This window comes from Dama dama, chromosome 15, assembly GCF_033118175.1.
Source record: "Dama dama isolate Ldn47 chromosome 15, ASM3311817v1, whole genome shotgun sequence".
Taxonomy (NCBI): Eukaryota; Metazoa; Chordata; class Mammalia; order Artiodactyla; family Cervidae; genus Dama; species Dama dama.
The window spans coordinates 28949915-28962850 of NC_083695.1; the positions used below are offsets into that span (position 1 = coordinate 28949915).

Here is a 12936-nt window from a genome sequence, read left to right on the forward strand (position 1 = left end):
ACTGGTATTGCCCATGATTTAGTGTCTCCTCCTTTCTAGCTCTTCTGCGCTCTCAGTGACCTCTACCTCACTCTTCCCTATTTCTGCTGCATTTGCTGGTGTACCTATATATCTTACCATACTGAGTTTCTTGAGGGCAGAAACTAGATCTTACCTTTTTATGACCAGTACCTGGTACATACTAGGCACTTTCTAAAATATGTGTTGAATCAGTGAGTGGTGTCTTGGAATTGAGAATAGAGACTCCCTTTCTTCTGATTTATCCTTGGACCAAATTGCCTCTAAAGGGGGCATGGTTTCTGGCATCTGATTCGAGTCTTGAAATGTCAGGGTGATGACAGTACTTCATCTTTACTCAGAAGTAACATTTACTGAGCACCTACTGGGTGCTGGGAACTTTTGCATGGTATCTTGTTTCAGGGGCACTGTGGTTCATTAGACCACTGTAAACTGGCTTGGGCTCTAATCACTTTTCATATGGCTTCTGTGGGGATAACATGGTCTGGGAGCTAAACTAAACTTCCTGTGGACTTCCAGAACTAATGCATTTGCATTATATATGCAGACTGTGAGGTTGTTGAAGTCAAAGATGATGTGGTAGGTGTATTGCTGGGTCCTGCTACCAAGCCCTGTATGCAGTAGGTAGTAAATAGCTGGAATAATCTGTTCAATGGGCATAGTTAGTACTGGAAATATCAGTACAGTGAGGGCTTCCCATTGGTGGTTTCATAGGTAATCATAAGTGGAGAGAGATCTCTGTAGCTGGAGTGATCCAGGAAGTCTTCCCAGGGGAGGAGTCTTTGAGCTGAACTTTGGAGGATGGGTGTTAGCCCCTTTCATTTTTGTTATTTCCAAAAAGAGTTGGTCTCCTTTCCGTGGCTGCTGTGGGAAGCAGTGCCGGAGGCGTGTGCCTTGATCAGGCTGGAGTGGGAAGGATATCTCTGTTCCCTGTAGGACCTACTCATGCCGAAGTGTGGCATCTCCTGGCCAGGTGGGAAAGCAAGGGCAGACCCATGGAGAAGGACTCAGTAGTGGAAAAGACTTTGGACCACCATGGTCTGCTGACGGCTGTGGTTCTTACGAGGGCTGTCTGGGCATGGGTTTCCATGGGCTCCTGGAGCAGTGAAGGGATCCTAGGGCTTGTGACCAAACATCTCCCTTTTTGAGCAGGGAAATTGAGGCCCAGAGAGGGGAAGGGAATTGCCCAAGGTCACATGGGAATTAGTGACAGAATTGGGATTAAAGTCAGGGCTCCCCTCTCATCCCCCTCCCCCAACCCTCAGCGCTCCTTGTAATGTATGATGCTGCCTCTTTTTCCCTTTTGCCCTTTGACCTTTTTGAAGTCATAAGCCTTTGGAGTGGGTGACCTTTGGGTCCCCAAGGGTAAATCCTGTGCTGTCTCAGGGAAGAATGGGGAATGCCTGGCCCAGTTCCTGGTGGGCAGGTGTGGATTCTGGGATCTGAACTGGAGGCCATTGTTGAGGACAAAGTCCACTTGTCACCTCTGTGAGCCTGTGGCTGCTTTTAAAATGTCTGAGTGAAAGGGAGACTTGGGCCATCTTACTCCTGCCAGCGGCCTGCAGCTATGATCGAGGCGCCTGTGCCGTCTGGGACAGAGGACAAAGGAATGGGGACCAGCAGTGGTTTGGCACAGAGGGTACTCCTGAGTGTACCTCAGCAGGAGGCAGTGCACCTGGGCTGAGACCTGGGGAGATAATCACCCAGGTGCCATGGTAATACAGCGCCGGGAGGTGGGGTCTGACTTTCCTGGTGCAGACCTGTGGACGGTGGAGCGGAGGGGGATCCAGAGAGGGAAGGAAAAAGAAAACCAGGGAGAAGTGTATGTTGGGTAGAGGTGATGTGTTCTTGGCTCTCCATTGCCCCTTGGCTGTTACTGCTTTCAGATTAACCAGATAAGTCATCTTGTTAGTATTATTTTTAAATAGAGGTTCCTCTGGGAAATCTCCTCTTATTCACTGTAATGAATTAGGTTTACCTGCCTCAGGGCTTAATAACATAAGACACCTATCTTTCTGAGCACCTCAGTTCTATTTTTAATGCTAGTTTTCAGGACTGTAAGTCATTTTATCCTGAAGCCTCAGAGTACTCTGGAGCGGGATCATTAATTTCTTCTTTGGGTTTATAGGCATCTAAAGCAATAGCGTTTCTCAGATTCATTCCCCCGATAGGTTTGTCGGCTGGTCCCTGTGTTGGTGGAACGTCCAGTAGTGTGAAGTCAAACTCCTGTGCAGGCTCAGCTCCAATGGACCTGCTCTGATTTCCCAGGAGGAAGAGACTGCCAGGCCTCTTGTTTCAGAATATTTTTCCCAGCTGTTTGTTATACCATTCTCCGTCTGCCTGCCCCTGAACACTTCTTAGAGAGAGTCCGAGCTCCATCAGCTCTTAGCCTCCAGTGCTTCATTTGTTTGCATTTGTTTGTGATTAGACATTCCACTCTGCTCCTGCTGGGTTGAGTAGCTGGGGCTTGCAAACCTCCCAGCGTAGCTCTTTCACAGCCTGGAATGCGCTGCATGCTTGTGGGAGTCTTATTATTATTATTATTATAGAATGTGGAAGATCATTTAGAGAGAGAAAGTGGCAAGGCAGACCTCCAAAAAAACTTCACAATATAGAGAACAGATATGTGTGTGGGTCTTTCATCTTTTTAATTTAATTTTTATTTTATATCGGAGTATAGTTGATTTACAGTGTTGTGTTAGTTTCAGGTGTACAACAAAGTGATTCAGTGATATTTCTTTTTCAGATTCTTTTCCGTTATAGGTTATTTAAGAATATTGAATAGAGTTCCCTGTGCTATAGTGGGTCCATGTTGATTATCTGTTTTACGTATAGTAATATGTATATGCAGGCTTCCCACAGACGCTTCTGGTAAAGAACCCTCCTGCCAATGCAGGAGACGTGAGGGACACAGGTTTGATTCCTGGGTCAGGAAGCTCCCCTGAAGGAGGGCATGGCAGCCCACTCCAGTGTCCAGATTCTCCAGTGCCTGGAGAATCCTGTGGACAGAGGAGCCTGGTGGGCTGTGATCCATACAGTTGCAGAGTTGCACATGACTGAAGTAACTTGGCATGGGCACACATGCACAAATGTGTATATGTTAATCCCAGACTCCTAATTTATCATGCAGGAATGAGCGTTTGTAACTGTTGGTGACATAAGGGTAGCAAAACAGAGTGTCATGTCCACTTTGCTTCTTAGAGAGAAGGCCATATTTCCCACCCCGGGCCGAGCTGGAGAGCCAAGCCTGGGAAATACTTCCAGAAGTTTCTCCCCAAATCTGTATAGACAGCCATGGGAAAGCTTGAGGGAGGTGGAAAGCACTGTTATTAGAGAAGTCATAATAAACATGGTGTAAATAAAGGAAGAAACCATGCCTATGGGCAGGAAAACCTGGTAAACATGTCAATTTTCTCCCAAGGGATCTGTAGATTCAGTGTGATTCCAGTCAAACCTCAGCAGATTTTTTCAAGAAACTTGATAAGATGATTCTAATATACATACACAAGAGTCAAGGTCTAAGAATATCCAGGATGCTTCCAAAGAAGGCAGGAAAGAGGGGCGTGGCCTTGCAGATGCCACAGTGGTGTTATAAAACTGTAGTCACTACCCAAGGGAGGTTTGTTTAGAGACAGACTGACTAATGGGAGAGACTGGGAGCCAGAGACCTAGGCATGTGTAGAACCTCAGTGTATGACATCAGGGTTGTAGCAGATCCATGGGGACAAGAGGACTAGTTAATAAATGGTGCCTGTTACATTCTAAACAAAAGCAGGTTGTCAGAGAATGTCATGGACCAAGGGTTACAGTTAACCAAGTTCTCTGCATTGATGTCAAGTTTTTTTTGTTTTGTTTTTTAAGAAGTTCAGGGTCAAGGCAGAGTTGACTGCAGAGTATCGGTGACAAAGACCAGGGACTGGCTCTTTTGCTGTCAGTAGGATGCAGTCTGCTGCAGCTTCCTCCAGGGCTGGCTTTGCCTTGGGCTTGAGAGGAACCCTATTCCTCCAGCACAGGCTGCCTGAACTTAGCGCTGGGGCCGGGTCAATGGCACCAAGTCCAGGGTCCCAGAGCTTAGAATGACAGGGTCCCTGTCATTCTGGAGGTGGGTCTGGCACCCTCTTGGGAGACAGAATGAGCCTTAGATCAGTTTGGGTTGGGAGCTCTGGATCTGATCTGTCCTGCTTTTCATAGTGGCAAGAGAAGTGGGATGGCAGGAGCTGAGCTTTCCTGGGGAAAGTGAGAGAAGAGATTGCTTTCACTTGGATGAAAGTCTTGAATATAAGCTTCCTCTAGCTAGTGGTAGGATGATTAGGGCACATGACTCTTTGATAAGGATGGTCTCTACCATCAGAAAGGAGCAAGGTGGGAATGGTAAAGGGCAACATCCAAGGAGAACTGCTCTGGATCTGTCCAGTACGGTGACCACCAGCTACCCCGGTCACATCTAAACTAGTTTACATGAAGCAAAATGAAAAATTCGGGCTTCCCTGGTGACTCAGTGGTAAAGAATTTGCTTGCCAATGCAGGAGACACAGGTTCAGTCCCTGGATTGGGAAGATCTCCTGGAGAAGGAAATGGCAACCCACTGCAATATTCTTGCCTGAAAAATCTCATGGACAGAGGAGCCTGGCAGGCTACAGTCTGTAGGGTCATAAAAGAGTTGGACATGACTTAGCAGCTGAACAATAACAACAAAATGAAAAATTCCGCTTTCCAGGCACACAAGCCATATTTCAAGAGCTTGCTAGTTCCATAGGGCTAGTGGCTAACCACGCTGGATGTTACCATCATCATAGAAGATTCTGTTGGGAGCACTGCTCTGCTACCAGCACCTTTGTATTTTGCAGAGACATTTCGGACCCATTCTCTCCCAGATCAAAGTGAAAGGCCCGTCTGGTAGATTTACTGGCAGGCAGACAGGTTTTGGCTGTGCATCCTGACTCTGCCTCTTATAAGCTCTGTGTCACTTAACCTCACTGAGTCTGGTCTTTAATGCAATTGGCTGTTTCTTAGATGTGCCAGGGTGTGTGACGGTCAGGGAGATGCTGGTGTGGCACTTTGAAGGATGCTGGTGCCGCGAAATCACTCTGTACGTGGCAGCGGGCATTACTATTTTACAAGTGAAAAGTGAGGCTCAGAGAGGCAAAGCGACATGGCCAAAGGCGCCGAACTAATAAATGAAGGCCCAGAATGCCAACTCCCATCTCTTATCTTACCTCTGCTGCTCCATCCAGCCCCAATCTGTACAGGAGAGAAGCTGGTAGAGTGTGCTGAGCAGGAGCACACTCCTGCAGGGTGGGCTCAGCTCTGGGCCAGGCAGGATCAGTCTGGGACTAAAGGGCTGGTGGGTGTGAGGTCCAGGGCTTCCTGGCTGGATGCAAGGGCCCTGCTAGCCCCACCTTATTTAAAATCTCTCTCAGGCCTTGGAGTTTATCCTTTTAAGCTCAGACCTCAGAAAAGTGCTTTGTTTGGGCCATATAGAGCTCTGCAGGCTTTGAGCGCCCCTTAGGTGGTTCCAATGTGGAGCAGTTATTGGAGATTTCAGGAAAACACTGGCTCCTCCGGGAAGCCCATCCTGATTTTCTGACATTTCCTTTCACCCCCTCAGTTTTGTTCAAATTCCCAGAGTCTTCCCCATGGGAGAGATTCAGCATGCCTCCCCTAGACCTGAGGTTCTTCCTCTTTTTTTGTGTGCCAGGAACATTTCAGTTGAAGGATAATGATAGTAAAGGTTGACTTTTTTCTCCATCCCCAGTTCAGAGATCCCTGAATCCCATCCATCAGGCTATAGAGATCTTTTTAAGACTTTCAACCTGTCTTCCCCCAGACTTAGCCCATGTATAGTCTTGTGACCCCTTGTGACCCTCGGGGTCTGGGACACAATAGGTGCCTGGCATGTGCCTTTGGGGGTAAAAATAGGCCTTGTGGGTCCCCTCTGAGTGCAGACCTACCCCAGCTCGGGGTGAGCCAGCCGGAACCAGATGCTTCCTGAAGGAGAAGGCAGTGCAGGTGTTGGAATGCCTCACATGCTTGCCAGCAGCAGCATGAAGCTGGGCCTCAGCTTGCAGAGGAGGAAGATGGTCCCCAGGCTGCAGGGCTCAGAGGGGACTTCAGGCCTGGTTCACAGTGGGCGACAGGCTCCCAGGCAGCCTATTGAAGATGCCACGTGGCTTGTGGCAAAATCTGGGGCTCTGGGCCTGGCCCACGGGCTGCCAGCAGCATGTTCTTTCCTTCTCTGGCCCCAAATGGGCATGGCCGTGTGCCCCTCACCCCCAGCCAAGTTTAGCTGAAGCTGTCCTGCTTGACAAATGGGCCATTTGCTTCCTGTGCTGGAGCTGAGTGGCTGGCTGCCCAAAGAGAGACTATAATTAGCAGAGAAAGGGGATGGGGTTGCACACTAGCATTGACAGTTAATTTTATACTCACAGGGAAACATAAACTTCTGTTCTCGGAGATGTAAATATCATTTGGAAATCAAGAAGTTCCTGGGAAGGGTATGTCAGCCTCTCCCCATGCCTGGTGCTCCTGGAACCCTTGAATAAGGAGCCTAGATCTGCTTGTGCTGTGTGTGGCACGACTTCAGGGGCTACCCGGTGGCTTCTGGAAGAACTGAGGTGGCAGCACCCCCGGCTGGACCAGGAGAGATGAGCCTGTGATGACTCAGTACACAGTGGTGCAGGAGTCCAGAGGTTTGGGTCTGCATTTGCTGCAGTAGCTTTCTATGGCTTTAGTGGTCTGGAAATGTTGCAAGGCTGACTAGCAAGGAAAATGTGATCTTTTGTAACAGGAGGGAGATCAGACCAAAGAAAGTTTTGTTTCCTGCCAGGAAGGCTGTTCTGGAGTGGGTCCCGGGGCTCTGGGGAGCTTATAAAAATAGAAGAAGCCACTGACTGCCTTTACGAAGAGGGCTGGGGTCAATTCTGCTCAGAATGCAGGCCTACAACAGTTTGGTGTTTGGGGGATGGTTTCCAAAGCAGTGTACCTTAACCCAGAAGCATAGCATCAGATGGGAAGGAGGGGGGGGCATAGAGAGCCTAGGATGGTGGTTAGATGTCGGGTTCTGTGTCCATCCTGCCTAAGAAGAGCTTTTTTATCTAAACAAACAAACAAAAAAACTGAAACACAGAAGTCTTGAAAGTATGTGGAATCAATCTTGAAAATATTAAGGTGTTATCTTGTTGATTCAGCGACAACATGCTAATTACAGTTTTCACCAAGATAGAGGGTAAAATGCCACTTCTGTTGCCTGAAGCACACCACATCCTTGCATATTGATTCCTCACCCTGCCTGGGCTCTGATGATGTGGGGTTCTTCTTTAATCGTCAACCCTGGCTCTAGGGCTGAAGGATCTCTGTGTTCTGTGTCTGGTTCAGGGCTAGAGTTGAGTAATTCCTTGTAAGTGCACTAATAAGGAAGGGGAGGACTTGGCTCTCTAAAACTGCTTGCCCTTGTTCTCAGAGGACCCGCAGGGCTTAGGCTGGCCTTGAACAATGATTTCACCATGTCCTGGGTTTTGGAGCATGAACTGACCAAACCAATAACTTTGGTTAATATTTTTCTATCAAAAGTAGATTTTATTTCTTGTGGTCCTCATTTTCCTATAGAGGGCCTTGTGTGTGTGTGTCCTAACTTTTTAAATTTAAAAATTTCCCCAACTGAGTGATTTGGATGACATCATTTCAATCATGGTTTTCCCAACATGGCCAACTTGTTAATAAGCAGTTCACAGCCAAATGCGTCAATGCCTTTAGCACCTCTTGGCCTGTGTGTGCTGGGAAGACATTCCTTTTAGACCTGGGGAGTAGGTATCAGTAATCTCAGATTACCCTTTCAAACTAAGGGGAATGGCACTTAGCAGTGACGTACAGCAGAGCCCTGGACCGGAGGAGATGGCTTCCCGGTAACCCTCTGTTACCCGATGTTTCCAAGGAAGCTTGGTCTGTTTGACTTTTGGCATCCCTGCCACTTGCAGAGCTTAGGGGAAGCAGGCACTTCCCTTTACCCAGAACAGTCTTGGTGCTCTTTAGAAGGCCGCTGAGATCTACTTTGAGGGCACATTGTATAATAGCCATTTCAGGGTGGAGGTAGACCAGGAGTAACTGGAGGAGCCGCCACCTCCCTGGTGTTCAGGATCTTGACTCTAGGGTAGCTGTGCTCACGGCATATCTTGCCCATATCTTGTCTGTATTATCCCTCATTTCCTTTACTCAGACCTTCACTGACAGCACCATGGCTTCTGACTCCTCTCCCACACTGCCTCCCGCTCTGTGGTGAAGTCCAGTGTATCTGCTCTTGGGAATATGTACCCTGGAATGCCAGAATCACTGGACAGGCAGCATGCTGGGTAGACAGTGTTGGACTCAAACCCAATCGGGGATCTATTGGGAAGCCTGGCTTGCATCTGTTCAACAGACATTGATTGTAAATGCCTGTTATGCTTCCTAAATGTCAAGGCTGTTCTGGTGCTGGGGCTGCCCTAAACAGTCGAAAAATTCCTCCTAGCATGGAGCTTATGTTCTTGTGGGGAAGACAAACAGTTAAAAAAGAAAACAAAAAATGTAGTATGTTTAATACTTGTCAGTGCAAAGGAAAAATAAATCAGGAAATTGGGATTGAGAGTTCCAGGGAGAGAATTTTCTGTGTTTAAACAAGATGACCCCACAGGCCTCACTGAGCAGGTGAGAAGTGAGCAAAGATGAGAAGGAGGTGGGAAGGGAGCCATAGTGCCACTTGGAGATCAGGAGAAAGAGCATTCCAGGCAGTGGGAACAGCCTGTGCAAAGGCCCTGAGCTGGCACACTCCGTGTGTTTGACCGGCAGTGAGGGGCCGAGTGCAATTAAAGCAGAGTGAGGAAGTGGGGGGAGTGAGAAGTGAGCTCAGACAGGCTGTGTGGACTGCAATTAGGGTTGTGGCTTTTACTGTCAGGGCACAGAGAACCAGCTTATCCTGATTAAATTTTGCTTGGTCACTCTGGTAGGAAGAACAGGCTGAAGGCGGCCAGTTAGAACACTATTGTGAATCCCAGGGTGATGGGGCAATGCAGTCTCAGACATGTCTGAGGGTTCGGGGTGACGTCCGCTGATAGGGGTCCCTGAAGATTTAGTATGAGACTTTTCCGGCTGAGAGCAGGAAGGGGTCCTCCAAGAACTTTTTTGCCTCATTTTTCCTGATGGGGAGTTACAGTGGTCACCTTCCCACTGTTAGGAAAATTGATGATGAGGAATTTGACTTAAAAATCTCTTCAAAATCCCTCCTGCTCCAACTTTCAGTCTTCCTGATGATCATTCTGAAGATAAATCCCACGTGTATGGTGCTGAGTACAATGCCCATCCCCCTGGGCAGGCCTGAAATTTCCTTTGGTGTTCTGCCTGTGTAATACACACCCCAAGGCCCCATGCTTTCAGGTTCGTAGTGTTTCCACTGTCCTTATCTCACTAAAGCCTTGCAAAAACCCTTGGGTGAACAGGGCAGAAATAATAGTCTTCATACCCATTTTTCAGATGAGCACACAGACTCGTGTGGTCCAATGCTTGTCCAAAGCCCAGGGTTAGCAAGTGGCAGAGCTGGGACTGCGGCCCAGGTTCTCTGATCCTCTAGCCAGTGGCATTTCCCTTGACTCACCAGTACTTCCCACCAAAGCAGCATTTCCAAATAGGGTCTGTATTAATTTACTAGGACTGCCATAACAGAGTACCACAGACTGGGCGGCTTAAGCAACAGGGATTTACTGTCTCTCAGTTCTGGAGGCTGGATGTCCAAGGTGACGGTGTGGGCAGATTTGGTTTTCTCTGAGGCCCCTCTCTTTGGCTTTGCCAGTGGCTGTCTTCTCTGTGTGTCTTCACATGGCCTTCTCTCTGTGTCCTAATCTTCTCTTAGAAGGACAACATTCATAGCGGATTCAGCCCTAGTCATAAGACCTCATTTTAACTTTATTATCTCTTTTAAGCCTCAGTTTCCAAGTACAGTCCCATTCTGAGGTTCTGGAGGTTAGGACTTCAGCTTGTGAATTTGGGGAACACAGTTCAGCCCATAACAGGTTGCCTCACATCCGGTGACCTGGGATGACCCCTCCAACGGCAGATAGCAGAACCCTCCCTTGAATCCTTCGTAGGAGAATCAAGCGACTGCAGTCCTTCTCCTCTCTCATTCCTTTTTTTCTTGCTGCAGCTGATCGGGGGCCTGGTCCTGTCTGTGGGGATCTATGCAGAGGTCGAGAGGCAGAAATACAAAACCCTGGAAAGTGCCTTTCTGGCCCCGGCCATCATCCTCATCCTCCTGGGGGTCGTCATGTTCATCGTGTCCTTCATCGGCGTCCTGGCTTCCCTCCGCGACAACCTGTGTCTCCTTCAAGCGGTGAGTCAGCCCCAGGCACCTGTCAGCTGGTGGAGGGGGCTGTGATCCTTGGAGTCCCTGGGAGAGCTGGGAGACCACCCCTGGGCCCTCGGGCAGTCCAGTTAATCAGTCCTTGCCTCAAAGCAGCTCTCCTGGAGGGTTTCGTGGGTCAGCCTGTCCATATTGGCCCAAGAGGGCTCATCCTCCTCCACTTCTGCTTAGAAAGGCTGATTCAAAGACTGTTCTTCTTAAACCCCATGTTGGTCTGGACTGTCTGTGGGGAGTGGGAGAAGGTATGCTCAGATGGGAGCAAGTAAAACCAAGAAAAGTTGTTGGTGGTGGGTCATTAGCTCATGTAACCAGCAAGCCCACCCTAGGTCCAGGGGTTTAGCTGACGCCCTTGGGCTCTCTCTCTTGCCACCTCCCAGCTGGATGCCAGGTGTTGTCCTCAGGTTCTCTTTGCGATGGTCACCAGCAGCCTTTGGCCAACAGTCCTTATAGCTCAGGGTCCTGGGGAGTCTTTCCTGGTAACTCTGGCCAAGATCCTAGGACTTTGATGGGACTGCTTGGCCAAGTGCCTGTTCTGGGGTCAGGGGTAGGGTCAGCCTCCCTGCCCCCCTTACTGTGGGGTGAGGGATGGCTTCTCAACACAGGGGGTGCTGGATAAGAGATCTATTTACTCTGTACCCGCATGTGTGTTTGACCTCATTGTTCCCCTCACCCGGGAAGCCCCTAAAAGCCCCTATGAGCATGGTCTCAGTGATGCTCCCTGAGGCTGGAAGTTGTTGACATTAGTTTCGACAATGCTTGTTTCTGTGCTAAAGGGCAGTATATCCACTCAGCCTGAGACATCCCCTCAACTGCCCTTGGGGTCTGGGAAGTCACTTTGCAGGCTGCTCTAACCTGCCTGTCAAGACAGGCCTGTCCCCTCTGGGTCATCCAGAGGAGGACCAGAGGCTGCTCAAGGTGTGGGGTTGGGGGAGGGGGTTGTGTTTTTTCACCCAGACCCCACTGAGGACTCCTGGGACAAACCTCGATAACAGTCTGGCTGGGACAACTGAGTCACTCTTCCTGATCACAGGCTCCAGCGACAGGCTTTCCCGGGAATGTCTGTCCACATCCTGCGTCCTCACAGGAGGAAGGGGTGAAAGGCCCAGGAGCCCTTAAGAGCTCTGACAAAGAGGATTTTTCTTACTGGGCTTGACCTTGGAGCAGACAGCGCTTCCCCTCCACTCTTGGTGACTCACGGAACTTTGTTTTTCAGTTCATGTACATCCTTGGGATTTGCCTCATAATTGAGCTCATTGGTGGCGTGGTGGCCTTGATCTTCCGGAACCAGGTGGGCCTCTGGCACATTTACCAGTCACGTGTATGCTGGGCACCCGCTGTGTGTGCGCCCTGGCTTGCAAACTGGGAGTGCAGTGGAGAGTGGGGCGGACAATCCCTCATGTGTCTCTTGGGCTGGGGAGACAGGCACTGGACAGGTAGACCAGAAATCAAGAGAACAAAACAGGCCGATGGCAGAGTGCCTGGGGTGGAGGTGGGGAGGATGCTGATGGAAAGAGCCATCCTGCTGAGGCGCAGGGGGAACAGAGGTCCAGGCAGAGGGGACTGCTGAGGCAGAAGGGAGCTTGGTGGGTTTGTGCACAGTGTGGAAGCTGCTTGGCTGAAGGTGAGTGATGGGAAGTGGGTAGAAGGTGAGGCTGGAAGGACTGGCCGGGGCAGATCACATAAGGCCTTGAAAGCTTTTTAAAGGCAGTGGGAGCCTGTGGAGAGTTTTATGCTGGGAAGTGATGTGATCTGATTCACATTTTACTTGCTGCTGAATGGAGACTGGACAGTAGGGAAACTAGCTATGGGTGAGCCTTAACCACAGGCGTGTCTTACCCTTGGAATCCAAGGGTCTGCTTCCTGTTTTGTGAGTACCAGGAGAGGGGAGGGGAGATTCCCATCATATTGATGGACTCATTGAGGCACAGAGAGGTTACGAAGCCCTCCTAAGTGTACATAGCAAGAGGGAGGCAGCTCAGGGGTGCTTTCCAATTTCTTTTCATTTCTTTTTTCCTCCTCTGCCCCAGCTTTACTGAGAAATAATTGACAAATAAAATTATGTTTAAACTCTATAATGTGATGATTTGATATATGCATACATTGTGAAAGGATTATCATAATCAAGTTAATAATATATCTATCACCTTGAATAGTTAACTTTGGGGGAGGGGGTAAGATCTTAATATTTAAGATCTATTCTCTAAGCAAATTTCAAATATATAATACTGTATTATTAACTATAGTCACCATACTGTTCATTAGATCCTCAGAACTTATTCATCTTGTAACTGAAAATTTATACCATTGACCAACATCTTCCTGTTTCCCCTACCTCCTAATCCCTGACAATGACTTTTCTACTCTCTGGTTCTATGAGTTTGACTTTTTTTTAGATTTCAAATATAAGTGGTACCATATAGGAAGTGTTTGTCTTTCTCTCTCTGACTTAGTTCTCTTAGCACAATACCCTCAAGATTCACCCATGTTGCTGTAAGTGGCAGGTTTTCCTTATTTTTTTTATGGCTGAATAATAT

General features: G+C 48.6%; 1 protein-coding gene across 1 annotated transcript in view; it reads left to right on the forward strand.

Moving 5' to 3' along the window:
- Nucleotides 1-12936, forward strand: part of TSPAN15 (tetraspanin 15) — a 52536-nt gene that overhangs the window by 20233 nt on the left and 19367 nt on the right. Inside the window, exons 2-3 of the mRNA XM_061161701.1 lie at nucleotides 10187-10372; nucleotides 11616-11690. Coding sequence (XP_061017684.1) covers nucleotides 10187-10372; nucleotides 11616-11690 — 261 coding nt within the window. The remainder of the gene's footprint in view (nucleotides 1-10186; nucleotides 10373-11615; nucleotides 11691-12936) is intronic.